This window comes from Dipodomys merriami, unplaced genomic scaffold (genome assembly GCF_024711535.1).
Source record: "Dipodomys merriami isolate MVZ:Mamm:240054 unplaced genomic scaffold, mDipMer1.0.p SCAF_92, whole genome shotgun sequence".
In the NCBI taxonomy this organism is placed as follows: domain Eukaryota; kingdom Metazoa; phylum Chordata; class Mammalia; order Rodentia; family Heteromyidae; genus Dipodomys; species Dipodomys merriami.
The window spans coordinates 1,812,793-1,830,029 of NW_027206535.1; the positions used below are offsets into that span (position 1 = coordinate 1,812,793).

General features: G+C 48.9%; 1 protein-coding gene across 3 annotated transcripts; it reads right to left on the bottom strand.

Moving 5' to 3' along the window:
* Positions 1–4,411: 4,411 nt before the first annotated feature.
* On the bottom strand, positions 4,412–6,648 carry C2cd4d (C2 calcium dependent domain containing 4D). 3 transcript variants are annotated; one of them, XM_070014070.1, is made up of 2 exons: positions 6,360–6,648; positions 4,412–5,626 (listed from the first exon to the last, which is right to left on the bottom strand). In XM_070014070.1, the coding sequence occupies exon 2, from the start codon at positions 5,537–5,539 to the stop codon at positions 4,505–4,507; it is 1,035 nt and encodes a 344-aa protein (XP_069870171.1). In that variant the 5' UTR covers positions 5,540–5,626; positions 6,360–6,648; the 3' UTR covers positions 4,412–4,504. The 3 variants fall into 3 exon arrangements, with proteins under 3 accessions (XP_069870171.1, XP_069870172.1, XP_069870170.1); XM_070014071.1 differs by lacking the exon at positions 6,360–6,648 and adding an exon at positions 6,120–6,136; XM_070014069.1 differs by lacking the exon at positions 6,360–6,648 and adding an exon at positions 5,931–6,012.
* Between the last annotated feature and the right edge of the window lie 10,589 nt (positions 6,649–17,237).

The following is a 17,237-nucleotide window of genomic DNA, read 5'->3' on the forward strand; positions in this document are numbered from 1 at the left end:
TTAGACTCATCCTGGTGTCTCTTTGGTTCTTTAAGGACACTGTCTGTCCCTGATCCATGCTGCCCTTTCCTGTGGTCTGGATTACACTGGACTGGTTGTATGGAGACCCCCCCCCAAGTCTGAGCCTGCCCTCATTGAGGCCTGCTCTGGAGTCTGAGGAGCACTGAGGAGCAAGGCTTCTGTGGAGATGTTGCTATTCTCCTGCCCAGCATCGGCCCAGAGTTTGATTAGCTGGGCCTGGCACTCCTAGTTACTCAACAGGCAGCTGGCCAGGGGCCAGGCTTCAGGGAAGGCTCCCTGGCACCTCCTCCCTCTTGCTCTCTCCCAGCTGGTAAACAGCAGAACAGGAGCCAGCCACGACACAGCCTCGTGACTCGCCCACTCCCCCCACCTGATGCACGTGGCACCTGGCGTGGAGAGGGCAGGCAGCTATCCCTTCGCACCATCATCCTCTGCTCTTGCCCCGCCCTGGAACTTCACACTCTGCTACCATCAGCACCTCTGTCCCAGGGTAGCTCCCAGAGTCTCCCAAGAGCTGCAGCTCGAGGGATAAGGACTAGAAAATGAGAAGGACTTTCTAACTCCTGGGGTGGTTGACAGGAAGATGGGGAAGAAGAAAGGAGGGTAGATTTTGAGGTCCCTTTGGCACTGAGAGTCTGAGGGTATGTGTTGGTACCCCATGTCCTTTTTTTGATAAACACAGGTCCATGGTACACTCTGCTCAGAACACAATGATAGTCTGTTTCAGGGCTCTACCTCTTGGGCAGCTTTGGAGTAAGATGCCAAGCTCTGGAAACATCACCCCACCCTGGGGGGGGGGAGGGTTGGTAAGTAGAGTAGGCAAGAGGTAGCAAGAGAGGAGAGTGCAGGCAGCATAGATCTGTTTTCCTTTCCCCCAGAAAGAAGAGCGTGGTGTCCCTGTCTCTTTCTCTCCTGGTCCGTCTGCCCCTGGCTCTTTGGTTTTTCCGTGCCTCTCCAGGTTGCCCCTCCATCTCCTCTCCTCTTTAGGCTTTTCTTCCTCCATGACACTATCCCTCCCCCAAACCGTAGCCACAGGGTGTGGGGGGAGGGTGGTCATGCAGAATGCAGAATGCTTGTGGATGGGCTGGGTCTCCACATCTCCAGATACCACTTCCAGAGGGCCACTTCCTGCCTGCTGTGTGGAGTGGGCAGGAAGTGATTGGAGGGCTGGGAAGGCAGGGGTCTAGCCTCTAGGCTAAGCTTTCTCTGCTCTAAAATATGGATGGTTTGGGTTCTTTTTCTTCAAGGGAAGAAAGGACTTAGGTTACCCTTTTGGGAAATGGCCTCTCTAGTGAACCCTTCCTTCCCATTTGCTGTAATCACAGCCCCTTTCCGGAGGTTATCAGTCCTTTCAAAACTGAGCACTGGTTATTTCCTCCTCAAATACAGTCGTACATTCTTATGCAAGGAAGAGGCTGATAGGGATCAGAGAATCATTTCAACCCCCCTCCCCCCACGTGCCCAGTCCCTTTATCAGGCTGGGGAATCTCAAAGCAGGGGGCAAACAGCCTGGAGGGGGGCTGCTGGTGGTGGCTTGATTCTGGGGAGTAGTCACCAACTTTTCTTTCCCTTCCTCCCCACCCCCTAAACCACAGAAACCACTTAAAGCTCAGAACAAGCCTGTCCTTCCAGGGAGGGCCTAGGGGGTAAAGATGGAAAATAGGTTGGGTTCAGAGCCTGTGATGCCACACACAGCTCTAGCCCCATCCATGGCAGGCAATTGCCCGGAAGACGCTGCCTCAGTGATAAGGGATTGCTTTTTTTTGGGTCTGAGGGGCTCCAGACCTGAGAAGCCCTCAACTTACCAGAATGACTTCAGGAGGGGAGAGAGTTTCAACCATTGACCAAAGGTCAATGCAGACTCCATAAATAGCTGTAGCCTCTCATCTCGCTGCCTCCAGACCTCCCCTTGTAGTCACAAAGGCCACCATAGCCCCAGCCCTGGCCTTGAACTTTGGTGACCCTCTTCAAACCGTTCATCCAAATCAATTCAACTTGAGAGTCACATAGACCTAGAAGCGTTGAAAAGCACTGACAGGTTGGAGCTCTGATTTCTAGAGCCAAAAGGCTTGTAGCGATGTGGTCTGCTGGGCATCAGCTGTGGGCCTTGAGGCCCTTCAAAGCCCTCAGTGACCACATCAATCAGAAGTGGCAATACCACTATTCCTGGCTTGCCTGGCTGGAGGCGCTCAGCAGCTTGAGCAGTCTGCACATAGGACAGCTTTTCTTGACTCATATGCCCCTCGGGTATGTGTCTGTGGCTCTTCCAGTGATGGTGTAGCCCCCATCACAAGCCACTGTGGGCTGTGCATGCCGAGAGCACTGCTTTCTACTTTATAGCTTCCCATGAGCCCCTGGGTTGCAGCTGAAGGTACATTGGTAGAATCTTAGTCAGAAACCTTTCCTGAAGCCAAGGCTGACCCTGGGGCAGTTTACTTAACCTCTCTGATCTCTTCTCTCCTTTGTGAAATAGGAATAGTATCTACTTTACTGAGTGGTTGTGATGACAGAGATAAGGGCATGGGTAAAGTATTGGACCTAGCACAAAGTACCACAGTTACAAATAAGTATTTTATTCCCTCTCTTCCATTTTCTGTTCCTCCCTTTCCTTATTTGACCACCACTTTCTATTTCCTTTGTTGTTTCTTTTCCCCTCCATACCCTATCACCAAGTGATAGTGTTCATTTTGCAATTTGTCTGATTTCTGTGTCTGTTTTGATCACTGCTTTATCCAAGGTCTGGCACCTCATAGACTTTCCTGAAAAGTTACAAATGAACATTTTATGATCTTTAACATTCATTCCAGATACTTCCAAATCCAGCTATTCACTAAGGATTGTCAGTGGGAGGATTTTAGGGCTGAAGTACAAATTCAATACAGTCAGAGAGATAAAGCTAGACCTTCAGGTAGGCTTCAAGAGACCACCATTATGTATTCCAACTTCTAGGGTGTGAGATGATTGGAGAGCTATCCTCGTGGGCAAGGAAGACCCTTTCAGAGCGACCCAACAGAGCTAGAATCAGGTAGCACCTGGGGAATTTTATAGTGAGGTGATGAGGAGTACTGACTCTGGAGCCAGTCTCTCCCAGTTCAAGTCCTCTTCACTAGCTTAGCTGAGTCAAGCTCAAGGTCACATTGGATAACAATAGGACTGCACCTCTACGGCAGTTGCTGGAGAGAACAATTGACTTGACAAATTGTTGGAACATTTCCTTGTATGAGGCTAATCTGTGCAGAGCTCCTGCCACTTATGATCATCTGGTCAATGCTACCACCTGGTGGATATCTGGAGCTAGGTTTCCTAGGTCTAGGGCACAAGTAGTGGGGATCTAATCAGCCTGGGGAGAAGGAAATAGGGAACCATCTGAATAGAGGGGTGTGTGCCTGTCCTTAGAGTTTTGAGCTCGGGTTCTATAGTTTTGTTCAGATTCAGAAGGCTTAGCCTTGGAGCAGTGTAAATCTGCGACCATTGGAAGTAAGAAAGGGCCCAAGAGGGAGGAGGAAGGTAGACTGGCCCAGTGCCTTCTCTCCTCCTTCCTTCCCCTGAGTCTAACCTGAGCCAAGAGGAACCAGTTCCCAGGAAGGTGGAGGTAGAGAGAAGAAGGTCATTGCTGACGTAAAGGATATTCAGGTAAGAGGTAAACATAATCTGACCCACATTTACTTTTTTGTCCTTTACCTCCTCCTCCTCCTCCTCCTGGCCAGGTTAGCTTTTGCTGAGAACAACTCTCATACTCTGGTAGCTCTCCTTCTCCATCTCTGGGACATTCTATTTCAGGCTTTGGATATCTAAATGCTGTTCTCTTGTTCTTGGCTCCAGTCTTGCTGTTAGGAAGCATAGGTGTGAAAGACACAGGCAAGAGGGAGACAGGAAGGTTAAAGGACACACACAGGTGTGTTTGTGTGATATCCCCTGACCCACTCCCAAGGTGCAAGGATGTCATTTGTTTTCAGGACAGATGTAGGGGGTAAGAGGGAAAGAGGAAGAAAAGGGCTAATTCCCCCCCGAAATCCTCCAGGAACCTCTAGGGGAAGGTGGCTTTTGCTGCCTTTTGTTACAGAGCTCTTGCTGGGGGTGACCCAAAGAGCCCTCCGGTTTTTTGAAGATCTAGGGCCCTGCTGGACAGGGGCCTTGGGACCTATCAGCTCAGATCTTCTGGAGTAACAGCCCTTTGCGTTGGAGGTCAGGATTCTGTAGGTTTAACTCGCTCTTGCAGGATTTCTGATGCTCGGTTATTGCGAAACTCCTCCAAGTTTGAGAACCACGACTGAAGGTCTGCTCCTGCTCAGATAATCCGAATGAAGAGCTCCTTCCGTTTTGTGTACAGCCTGCCCGAAAGTAGCTTGCGAACTCCAGGGCAGTAGGGCACCAACAACGGAACTAGAGACAAACGGACGTTTTATTAACAAAAATAAATACACCCTGGGTAAGAATCACCGCGGACCCAGAGGAAACCTCCAGAGGTGCCCCCAGTCTCCGTTTACAGGCTGAGATGGGCAGGTGCCAGGGAGGACCCTGGGCCTAGACCCCCTCCCAAGGGGGGCAGCAGGGCAATAAGCGGCGTCTCACACTCCCCCAGCACCACATCCCGGCGCAGCCCTGCGCCCCTGTCCAGCACCTTTGCCCTCAGACTGCGGGCCGCCAGGTCTGGCGGGCGGAGCCCGTCGAAGAAGAAGTCCTCATTGAAGATGGGGTTGGCGCTGCCCTTCACCACGCGGCTGCGCTGGGCCTGCGGTCGGACGCGGGGCTGCAGCCGCAGCACCACGCAGCAGCCGCCGCCGCCGCTCCCGGGCCCGGGCCGAGGCCGGGGCAGATCCTCGGCGCTCACCAGGCGCAGCCGCAGCCGCCCGGGTCCCGCGTGGTAGGCGGCGGAGAGCCGGAGCTGCCCGCCGCGGGGCCCGAGGCGCAGCACGCTCTCCTTGGTGGGCCGCAGCTGGCAGCAGAGGAAGTCCAGGTGGAAGAGGGGCGGCGCGGCGCGGCGCGGCGCGCGGGGGCTCGGGTCCCTGGAGCCGGCCGCCTCTGGGGCCAGGAAGCGCGGCCTGGGCGGCCCCGGGGAACCTAAGGGCGACGGGTCGGGCGACGAGGCGGTGTCGCTGTCGGGGGCACGGCAGAGGCGCAGGTCCGGGGCGGAGACGTGCAGCCGCGAGTGCGCAGGCGGGAGCCCCGCGGCCAGGCCCAGCGGCGGCGAGTGGAACAGGGACTCGCGCCGGCGCGTGTGCGGGCTCTCGGGCAGGAAGGCCCAGCCTTCGCGGCCCGCCAGGTGCGGCAGAGAGCAGGCGGCCAGTAGGCTGCGCCCTCCCGCGTCGCGCCCGGCCGGGGACGCGGCGGCGGCGCCGGGATCGGGGAGCCGAGGCGGGATGAAGAACTGCGGGATGCGATCCGGGGTGAGGACGTTGGGGCAGGCGCGCGTCGGCGGGGCCGGGGCGCGGCGCCTAGGGAAGAGCCTGGAGGGGGCCCACCGGGCTCCGGGCTCCGCGGTCCCCACCCCGTAGCCAGCTTTTTCCAAGAGCCACATGCAGTAGGGAGGGAGTAAGGAAACCTGGAGATCCGTAGGGCCGAGAGGGTCCAAATCCAGCAGCTCAGTTGGGAGAGGTGGACGGAGCTGGGTTGAGAGAGAAGAGGATCCGGAGGTCAGTGATTTAGCGAGTCAACACTTGACAAGTCCAGCACAACCACCTCCCCGCCCTTCTTCCCCAGACTCCTGGGGCCCTAGGTCTCTATTTGAGCAGACAGACGAAAAGAAAGAAAAAAGGAAGGGAGAGAAAGAAAGAAGAAAAGAAAGAGAGAACTGGAGCTCGAAGGAAGGAAGGAAGAAAAAGAAGGAAGGAAGGAAGCTGAAGAGAGTTGGAGCTCGGGACCAGACTGACATTTTCAGATTCAAGCCTCAGATTCTCAAGCACACAGACCTTTCCATTGTTATGGAGGATGCCTCGTCCACGTCAAAGTTATAAGGACCCAAGACACCCACTGAACCCCTAGGGTACTGCTAGAGGAACTAGCATAACCACAAGTTCTGTGGTCACAAACGCAGACTCCTAATCCTGCCTGTAGACACTCTCCCCTGTAAGGACGTTGGTGCCCTGGACCGGCTTTACCTTCTCTCTTTTTCTCCTCGCCCCTCCCCTCCCCTCCCCCTGGCCCATTCTGATGACTTGAGCTTTCTTCCAGGATCTGGTCTGGCCCTCCTCCAGGCCTCCAGGATCCCCCCCCCACCCCCGTCCCTCGCCCCCGCCCCCCGTGCCGCCCCCCCCCATTGGGAATCTCTGGTCAGTGCCATCCCTAGGTTTTAGCCCCACCTATCTACCTTGGCTCCTCCCATAAAAGTTGATCCTGACCTTTTCAAGTTGTTCTGAACAAAAGGTGTCTCTCTTCTGCTCCAGGACGCAGGGGACACGCCGGATCTGAGTAGATGCAGGGCCAGTCCAAGTAGATGCACCTCTCGGTGGGCCACAGATTCCCGCCTGGGCCACAGATTCCCACCTTTACTTGTCAAGAAGTCTCTCAGCCCTATGACATCCCGAGTCTGCGGGGCGGGTCCGGGCCGTTGGGTCGCCCCTCCCACGCCCCACTCTTTCTTGCTAGGAAACCACTCCACACAAAGGCTGCATTGATTCTTCTCCACCTCCTGAGTAGCTCCTAGCTCCGTAAGGCTCCTCAGCTGTGCCTCGAGGTCGCCACAGCTCTGCAGGGGTGGGGGTGGGGGGTGGTGTCGGTCTGATCGTCCTGCAGGGGTGAGGGTGGGGGGAAGGTGTTGTTCTGATCATCCGCCTGGGAGTTGGAGCCCCAGGCCTGAGTGCTGGTCTTAGCTGTGGGCTGCCGATGGGGCCTGGATCTGGCTTCTAGCCTGGAAAACGCGTGAAGAGCTCTAGAGGAGCAGCTTTCTTTTTCTTTCTTTCTTTCTTTCTTTCTTTCTTTCTTTCTTTCTTTCTTTCTTTCTTTCTTTCTTTCTTTCTTTCTCTCTCTCTCTCTCTCTCTCTCTCTCTCTCTCTCTCTCCCTTCCTCCCTCCCTCCCTGCTTCCCTTCCTTCCTCCCTCCCTCCCTCTCTCCCTTTCTCTTTCTTTCTTTCTTTCTTTCTCTCTCTCTCCCTTCCTCCCTGCTTCCCTTCCTTCCTCCCTTCCTCCCTTCCTCCCTCCCTCCCTCCCTCCCTCCCTCTCTCTCCCTTTCTCTTTCTTTCTTTCTTTCTTTCTTTCTTTCTTTCTTTCTTTCTTTCTTTCTTTCTTTCTTTCTTTCTTTCTTTCTTTCTTTCTTTCTCTCTCTCCCTTCCTCCCTGCTTCCCTCCCTTCCTCCCTCCCTGCTTCCCTCCCTCCCTCCCTCTCTCTCTCCCTTTCTTTCTTTCTTTCTTTCTTTCACCAGCTTGCCACCCCCCCCCATTACTTCTGGGAGGAGCTGGCAGGGGCCCCTGTTGCCTGCATCTGACTTCTTTTCTAGGATAAACAGAGTTCTGTCTCACCCCAGCCTTCTAAACTTCTTCCTTCAGCCAGATCCAGATTTCTAGCAGAACCTGCAAAGCCTAGATCCAGACTGCCTGGGTAAAGGTTAAGGGAGGACTGCAGAGAAGAGGGAGACTGTCATCAGTGGCCAATGGCCCATTCCTTTGTTGTACTGACTCTAGTCCTCCTTGTGAAACCCAGACAAGTCCCCTGGCCACATGAAATTTATTCTTTAATGGGGAAAGAAAGAAAATAATAAAATTATATTAGCAAAGTCATAGTTTATTAGTTAGACGTAATTGTTGAGGAGAAAAAGTATGAGAGGATGATAGAGAATGAAGGCATGAGGGCATGCAGTTTAAATACAGTGGGTTAGGGATGGCAATATTTCAGAAATAATAAAAGGGAGAAAGACTCCTAGGAAAAATGTCTAGGCAGAAGGAATTACCAAGATCCAGGAGATGTCTGGAGTCAAGGAGACCAAAGGCCAGCATAGTTTGAACAGATTAAATGTGGGAAGGATGAAGTCAGAGAGGTAACAGAGCCAGGATGAAGCAGCTTGTAACCACTGAAGCAATTTAGTCTTCTACTTTTGGTGTGTTAAGGAGAGATATGGCTGGATTCCTATGTCAAAAGGAGTCCATTTAAGCCAGGCACAGGTGGCTTATGCCTATAATTCTAGCTACTCAGGAGGCTGAGATCTAAGGATCACGGTTCAAAGCCAGCCTGGGCAGGAAAGTCTGTGAGACTCTTACCTCCAATTAACCACCAGAAAACCAGAAGTGGCTCTCTAGCTCAAGTGGTAGAGTGCTTGCCTTGAGCTGAAGAGTGCTGGGACAGGGCCCAGGTCCAGAGTTCAAGCCCCACGACTGCCCCCCCTCCAAAAAAAAGAGTCCATTTGGTAGCCATGTAGAGAACAGAATTAGGGGGGAATCAGATAGCAGACTAGTGGAATAATCCTGGCCTTGGATGTCTGGGGTATGGATCAGGGTAGTAGTGAGTTTCTGGATATAATCTGAAAGTAGCCACTAGGGTCCCTGAGGGCCCCAGCCTCATCCTGTTAAGACTTGAACTGGAGACCCCTGAGCGACCCCCCAAGAGACCACCATCAATGCAAACAGCAAAAGAGTCGTTTATTTGCAAGCTCGAGCCTGGACTCACAATTGTCACCGATGCAGCAGGTCAGAGTTGTGAGCCCTGACCACATGTTCAGTAGGGTTCTTATAGGGTTTCCAGCAAATAGGAGGGGGTTGGTTTGCGGGCTTCTACATAATTGGTCGGCAACTGGTCAGCATTTCACGGGCAAATTTCCCGGTAAACTCATTGGTTAGGGGCATAATCATTTCCAGTAAGGGTAGGGGCTTTCCAACTTAGTAGTTACAGGATTGGTTAAATCATACATAGCAAGCAGATCATTAGTTGGGATACATAAGACTAACCATAGGAATGCAGGCAACAATATATTTTTTAACTGTTTATGACCTTATAGCTTATTCCAGGAACTTGACCAACCTGTCCATTTTCTCAACCCTTACCTAACTGGCAGTTGCTAGGAGTATAATTGTAGTTTTGATTGTGGGTTTTCCGAGAACTTTTCCAAAAACTGTTTTTTCCAATAACTTTTTTGTCCCTTAAGTTTAACCTGAGGTCAGTTTTACAGGTAATGACGGTTTGTTTTTAGAATGGAGTTAACTTAGTCCTTCAATCCAAAGAGAAGGGATGCTCAAAAGTTTTTGGCTTGAGTGATGTAAGAATGGTGTTACCATTTTTCTGAAGGGGAAATATCCTTGGTTGTAGATATGCTAAGTTTCAGATGCTCAGTAGACATCTAAGGGGAGATGTCGAATAGGCAGTTGGATATGTGAATCTGGAGCTCAGAGAAGAGGCCCAGACTGGAAGTGATAAATGTGGGCACCAAAAGAAATGAAAATAAAGAGTTTAAAGTAATTAAACTTGTTAAAGTGAAGGCAGAAAAGAGAAAATGTCCCAGCACTGAGTCCTGGGTGCTCCCATGTACAGAGGCTGAAGAGAGGAAAAAGAACCTGCTGAGCCAGATGCCAAGGAGAGGTGGGGTAAGATGAGGGGTAAGTTTGACAAGAGTGGTTTTGGAGGAGAGGTGGAAGTAAATGCCTAATCAGAGTGCAGTCAAGAAAGAATAAGGACAGAGAGAACAAGAGCCAAGACAATGCTTTTGAAGTACTGACTGAAAGGGTAGGGGAGAAGTGGGGCAGAGGCTAGGGGGTAAAGGAGCATCAAGACAATGTTAAATGAAAGGAACGACAGAGGGTTTATGTGCTGATAGGAAAGATTCCATGGAACAGGAAGAAAATCTGCTAATGCAGAAGAAAGAAGGGAGAATTGTAGAATAATGTTCTTGAATAGACCAAGAAATGAGTGCCCTGAGTTAAAAAAATAGATGTAGGGTTGTTCACGCCGGCTGTGTGGACAGTTTACCCACAGATAATAGAAGAACAGTTGATTAAATGGGGACAGATTAGCAAGAGGAGAGATGTGATGGCAAGAACTTGTTATCTTCTGAATGCTTGTAATTTCTTAGCGTAATAGGAAACACGGTTACCAGCTGAGAGTAAGGTGGCATTTGGGACAGCAGAGTGACTGGGGTAGGGAAGTGCGGGATGATTGCTGGGCAGCATGAATGACCCACTTTAGGACGGTGGTCATGACTTTAAAGTGAAACTGGACAGCATGGTTGGGTTTTTCCCTCCACTTGTGAGCAATGTATAGGAAGAAAATGGCAGAGATTTTTTTTTTAAATTTAGCTAGGATTGTGCTCAATCTTTGACAGTTCACTTTTTTCCTTTTTTTTTTTTTTTTGGTGGATACAAAATGAAGATTGCATTTGAGACTGCACACTAGCTATGGGATTGAAAATTAGCTATGAACAATTCACTGTAGTAGTCAGAGTCTAGCCAGGAAAATGGCACTTGCTAAGTAGTTCAGCAGAGGTGGGAGTTAACAGGAAATTCCTTACAAAGGTATTTGAAGAGCTTAAAAGGCAAACAAGATGATGGGGTGGGAAGTGTCTAGAAAAGGGGTTGTAACTATGGTGATCCAGTTACTGCTTTAGTTGCCTCCCAAAACAAAGAGCAGTGAAGAAATAGCCTTCCTTATCCCTTCTTGGCACATTCTAAACTGTCTCTGGACTTTCCTACAGTTGATGACAAAGGGGGTCAGAAAAGATAGAAATATTCTGCCATGTAAAGCAGAATAGGAGAAAAAAATATATTCTGCTATATAAAGTAGACTAGGAGAAATCTTGGTCTTGGTTGAGCAAGTAGATCAATGACTAGCAATGTTGCCTCCCTTGGGACAACAAAGTATCTACACATTGGAAGGAATCCATTCTTGTTTTTGCAGGACAGAAAACAGATCTGGAAAGAAATGATGGCCTACAACAATAGCAGGGTCTAGATTAGAACTCCAGTTTTTTGTCTCAGAGAGCAATTTTTTTTTTCTTGTTCCCTAAGGATTTGAGCAGTGCTTTGTTTTTGATTGGGGACATGAGTACTTTTTCACTTTTCCCAGTGTCACTGCTCCATACTTTTTGAACTTCTTAGTATACTTTTTTGTTGCTATAAAAGAATAACTGAGCCAGGCGCTGGTGGCTCATGCCTGTAATCCTAGCTACTCAGGAGGCTGTGATCTGAGGATCATGGTTCAAAGCCAGCCTGGGCAGGAAAGTCCATGAGACTCTTACCTCCAATAAACCACCAGAAAACTGGAAGTGGTGCTGTGGCTCAAGTGGTAGAGCACTAGATTTTTGAGCTAGTGCTTTGAGCTAAGTGATAGTGCCCAGGCCTAGAGTTCAAGCCCCATGACCGACAACAAAACAAAACAAAACAAAACTGAGTCTGTATGACTTTCAAAGAATAGAGATTTATTTTGGCTCATGCTACTAGAGACTGGGAAATCTGTGAGTATGGTGTTGGCTCCAGTATGGTCCTTGTGTTACATCATAATATGGTAGAAAAGTGGTGGACAGAGGAGAGAGATCATAGGAGTGACTTCACTTTATAATAACCTGCTCTTATGAGAACAAGCCCACTCCAAAGGGAAAGGCATTGATCTCTCTTAAAGACCTAGTCACCTCTTAAAGGCCTCTCTTCCCTGGACCACCACCATGGTGCCATGATTCAACATGATTTTCAGAGGGGACAAAGCATATTCAAACCATAGTACCCTGCAGGTATCCCAAGGGACTCAATTTCTTGGCTCTTGCTGGTGGCATTGAAGAAAAGCACTTAGAGGACTAGGAAGTACAGAGTGCTTTCCCAGATCCAAGTCAGATGGAAGAGGCATAGAAGGAAAGGCTTTTCTTGCAGAGAGGAAAACCACTGCCACAGGGTCCCTAGATTTGGGGTCTTGCAAATACATGGGTTCTGAGGTGGCTTCAGGTGTGTGACTTGGCCACCAATCCTCACTGTAAGCTCTAGAGGGTGATGGGGTTGGTGATAAGCTGTCTTCCAGCTTGGGCTTGTCACTGAGAACCTGTGGTGAAGATCTAACTCCGTGGTCTCGGTTCCAAGAGGGCCTAAGAGGCCCCTTTTTAAAAGCTGGTGTCCTGCCAGACACCAGTGGCTCATGCCTATAATCCTAGCTACACAGGAAGCTGAGATTTGAAGCCAGTTTGAAGCCAGTCCTAGGCAGAAAAGTCTGAGATTCTTTTCTTCAGTTAACCAACAACAACAAAAAATACAAGCCAGAAGTGAAGCTGTGGCTTAAATGGTAGAGTGTCAGCCTTTAGCAGAAAGTTAAAGAAGAGTGCCCTATCCCTGAGTTCAAGCCCCATATGAGTAATAGAGAGAGAGAGAGAGAGAGAGAGAGAGAGAGAGAGAGAGAGAGAGAGAGAGAGAGAGAGAAAAAGAGAGACAGACAGACAGACACAGAGACAGACACACAGAGAGATAGAGACAGAGAGGAAGACACACAGACAGTATCTTCTACTGATATCCTCTGCCTTTTTGAACTGCTTGATTTTGCAATGGCTATATACGTTTTTAAAATTTCTGTTAGCCCAATGAGCTCCCTTCCCATAGCTTAGCATGCTCTTTCCCTAGGCAGCAGTAGGCCCATTTAGTAAAGACAGTAAATAATCAGCCTCCAACCCCCCTTTACCTTGAGATGGCACTCCTCTGGGGTACCACCACCATATAAGGCAGCAAGAACCCCTTAGAGTGACCTTCAGGTCTGGGCAGCTGCAGCCCCTAATCTACCACTTGGGCAGCAGCCATCAATCCTAGACTGCCATGAAGAAGCCCCTGGCCCACAGTTCTACACTAGGGTCTCTGCCTCTTAGCCCCTTTTAGCCCCTCCTAGCTTCAGTAGGTTATATAGGTCACCTCAGACAATAGCTGGCACCACTTCTCACTCCTCTCTTGTGAAAAGGGCTGTTGCCATTCCCTTTACTGGCATAAACTTTTTCTTTGTTCTTTGTACCTGGATGTCTGTGTGGTTTTCTGGCAAGTCTAATATACTCTAACAATTTCTCCTGAAACCCAACTCAGGTATCGGGAGAATATTCCCTGCCTCAAACAGGGTAAGTTACCACCTGTACTTGAATGGCCTACGAAATGCTATTCTGTGTACTCTGGAGCAGCTGTACTACAGATAGCTGCTACACATGGGAATGGGTTTGCAAATGTGGAGGTAACATCTCCCCTTGTTTCACCCAAATAGCTGTCAAACTTGGTCTTGTGGGAGGCTTTCATCAGTCAAGCCTTAGATACTAGAGACATGTCCTGGGGGGACTGACCTTATTTCCCTTCCAAGACCCCTGCTTACCCAGCTGACTTTGCCCAGTCAGGGCTGATACTTCCAGTCTTGCCTTGGAACTTTCCCTGAGAGTATTCCATCTCCTTAGTAGAGGATGCATTCAGCTTATATTAATATGGAAACCCAAGAACTGTTTATTCTGCACAGGAAAGATGAACTATATTTCCCTCCTTAAAAAAAATATATATATATATGTATTTCTGGAAGTAGTGCTGTGGCTCAAGTGGTAGAGCACTCGCCTTGAGCTGAAGAGCTCAGGCACAGCACCCAGGCCCAGAGTTCAAGCCCCATGACCGACCAAAAAAAAAAAAAAAGACAAAAATTTGTTTCTTTTCTTGAATGATAGTTAAATCTTCTTGACCATGAATAGAAGACAACTAGTTTTTCCAGGATACATTGATTTAGCCTCTAGGTTTAATAGATTATTAAGGGTAACTGTGAAATCACAAAGGGTAAAAGGTTTTGAGGTGAGTATATGGGGAGCAGCCAGTTGGTTGTTATAAGATTTCTGGCCTCAGCCTCCACTATGTCCTCACCTTTTGGGAAGCTCTGGGTCAAGGCCCTTCTAGTCTATGTCTGTTTTCACTTAGAAGTATGTTGTATATCACTGCTGCTGAGTTTGCACACAACTCTTTGGCCTTGTTCCATGCTGCAAAGGATTACATTCTCTCTGATCCTCTGAATCCTCAGTCCCAGCCTCAGATCCTGGAACTTCAGTGTAGGCTTGAAGCCAACTCCTTCACTTGGCAAGATGAGTGTTTAGGCACAGACTCTTCCTTCTACAGATCTCAAACAAAGGCAGAGGCTGCTAGTTACTCCTTGAGCCCCTTTTTCCCTGTCTTTCAACATATAGTTAGACAATATTTTTCTTTTCTTTTCTTTTCTTTTGTCGGTCGTGGGCCTTGAACTCTGAGCCTGAGCACTGTCCTTCAGCTCTTCAGCTCTAGGCTAGAGCTACAGCACCACTTCCGGTTTTCTCGTGGTTTATTGGAGATAAGAGTTTCATGGACTTTCCTGCCCGGGCTGGCTTTGAACCTTGATCCTCAGATCTCAGCCTCCTGAGTAGCTAAGATTACAGGCGTGAACCATCGGCGCACGGCTGACAATATTTTTCAAACAAAACTCCTTTGTGGCTTTGTGGGGGGGTTCTTGTAACTGTGTTCTAGTGAGTGGAACCACTTTGAGGCCTGATCCCCACCTTTTGTGGGGATTCTCTCTTACTTTATCTGGCCCCTGGAAGTCACGTGTTTAAGATGGCAGAACTTTTATCAGCCAAGTTCCTGAATGACTCTTAGACACCACTAACTGGAATTCAGGTGAGTAAGAACTATATTCTGTATGGATAAAGCTATGGACAGTTAAAGGCTTATGTATTTCAACAGTTGACGTTACCACACACAATAAGAAATCCCTTTATCATATGGCATTTCAAAACATTCCTAATCTTGACCTCTTCTTAAACATCCTCTCCACCTACTGGCCTTACTGCAGTTCTGACTGTCCTGAGCCCTCTTCTCTTGCAGTTCTCCCTGTGAAAGCTGCACAGTTTCTTGCCCATCTCCTCCCCAGGTCCTGAGAAGGTACAGGCTACTCTTAGGTGAATGTTACCTTCCTCACGCCATCATCTCCATTACAGCAACATTTCTTAACAGGTGCACCAGCCATGTTGCCCTCTTTCTATTTTTACTCTGCTCCCACCTGTCTTAGCCGCCCTTGTCCCTGAGCTTTGCTGGCTAGCTCCCATCTTTCCCTCAGGCTGGTGTCACTCCAGAAACCCATTTTCCACTAGCAATGGGGACCTCAGCATGCCTTGGTTATATGTGTATTTGATCAATTGCTTTTCCTCATCCCTACAGAGCTTTTCCAAGTCATTGTTCTTCCTCTCTCCACCAAAGGCTTTGCCTCCTCTTTCACTGAGAAAGTTGAGACAGTCTGAGGAGGATCCCCTCAACTTCTCATCTTGCTCTGTGTCCTCACTTCCTGCCTTTTGGTCTCAGCGTCAGTCTGATGCTCTCCCATCTCTTTGTGCTCTCGGTCCATCTGTGAGAGCAACAAGCTAGTCTCTGGGATGATGCTTTTTCCTAAAATCTTTAGCCTCTCTCTCTACTAGCTCCTCCAAAACAAATTTATAAATACAGTTAATGCCTTTTTTGCTTTAGCTAAAACAACACAATTCCCTGAAAGAAATCACTACCTTCATTTCATCATCATTTTTCAATTGATCACACTTTGGGTTTGGCTTCTACTTCTTAAATTGCTCTGGCAAAGATGATGTCACTGGGTGTGGGTGGCTCACAGGTGATCCTAGCTCCTCAGGAGGTTGAGATCTGAGGATAGATGTTTGAAGCCAGTCTGGACAGGAGACTCTTCAATAAACTACCAAAAGCTAGAAGTGAAGCTATGGCTCAAGTGGTAGAGTACTAGCCTTGAGCAGAAAAGCCCTGTCCTGAGTTCCAGCCCCAGGCGTGGCATAAAAAAAAAAAAAAAAAAAGACTACCTCCTTTTTCATTGCCAAATCCAAAGGCCTCTTTTTAGTTCTCTTCTTCCTTGCTTTCTTGTTAGCATTTGAGACTGCAGATCTCATCTTCTCAGAGATAGGCATTCCTATTCTTTTTTCTGTCTCTTTAGTGGGTCCTTGGCTTTCTGTTCCAACTTTAAGCCTCATTGTGGCTTCAGGCTCTGTCTTTGGCTGTTTTCTTCTCCATTTCCTCTTCCCTGCCTTCACTCTCATTTCCCTTGTTTCCTCTCCTCTCTCACTCCTAACAAGCTACTCCCAGGGGTGCCATGTGGGCTTTAGTATTTAATCCACAAACGGAGTCAGTAGCTTCTCTTTTCCTGAGCGCCAGATCATAATATCCAGGATCTTGCTGGTGTTTCCTTCACAATGTAGGTTCCATGAGTACTTCAAGCTCAGTCCATGTGAAACAGCTCATTCTCCACTTCTGCTTTTCCTGTGTTCCCTATGATATTATGTGGAACAGCCCCTGCTCCACAAACTAGAAACTTGAAATCATCTTAGATAGCTCTCTTTCACACATCTACTATGTGTAACCAGTAGCAAAGCTTGTACTTTTTTTTTTTTTGCCAGTACTAGGGCTTGAATTCAGGGCCTAGGCACTGTCCCTGAGCTTCTTTTGCTCAAGGCTAATGCTCTGCCAATTGAGTGCTATTTCCGGCCTTTTCTGTTTGTGTGGTACTGAGGAATCAAATCCAGGGCTTCATGCATGCTAGGCAAACACTTTACCACTAATCCACATTCCCAGCCCAAGCTTGCACTTTTATTTGCAGCTTTCCTCATAGCTCTTTCACCTATATGGTTGTGACCCTCAGTCCTTCCTGTCTTCAGCACTGAGTCCTGAAGGGGTCTCCTAACCAGCATTCCTCCCTTCAGTCTTGCTGTTGCTTCCTCCCACCTGTCACCTCTATTAAAAACAGAACATTATGTCTCTCCTCAGTGCAGACCTTTTGTGGCTGCTATTATCTATAACATTCAGTTCCTACTTTATGGTGGTGATTCTGAAGGTTCCCATGGTGTGCTCTTGCCCTGAGCACCTTCTCTTTCCCGAGACTCCTGCCCTATTCAGTGCCTTGCAGTTGTCCAAAGTCCCTGTGCTCTTGTATGTGACAGTGCCTCTCTTCTTTTGGTTCCCTCTGGCTGAAATATCCCATCTGCCCCTCCTGCCTGGTGAGTGAGTTCCACTTTTGAGACTTATTTCAGGCACATTTTGCTTTAGGAAGCCTTGTCTCATTGTGTTCAGAGAGCAACATGGACCTGCCTCTGTTTGTCTTTACTGTTCCTGCACGGTTGAGACAGAAGGAGCTTGACAGACCCTCTGTGTACCACTTTCCCCTTGTGCATCTTTCAATGCCCCACCCAGTGCCTGGCACCTAGGAGGAACTCAATAACTCTCTGAGATCTCAGTGATGGTGGGGGGGTGAATGGGAGGCCCTGGGAAGATTTTGGGTTCCATTTACAGAAGACTCTTGGGC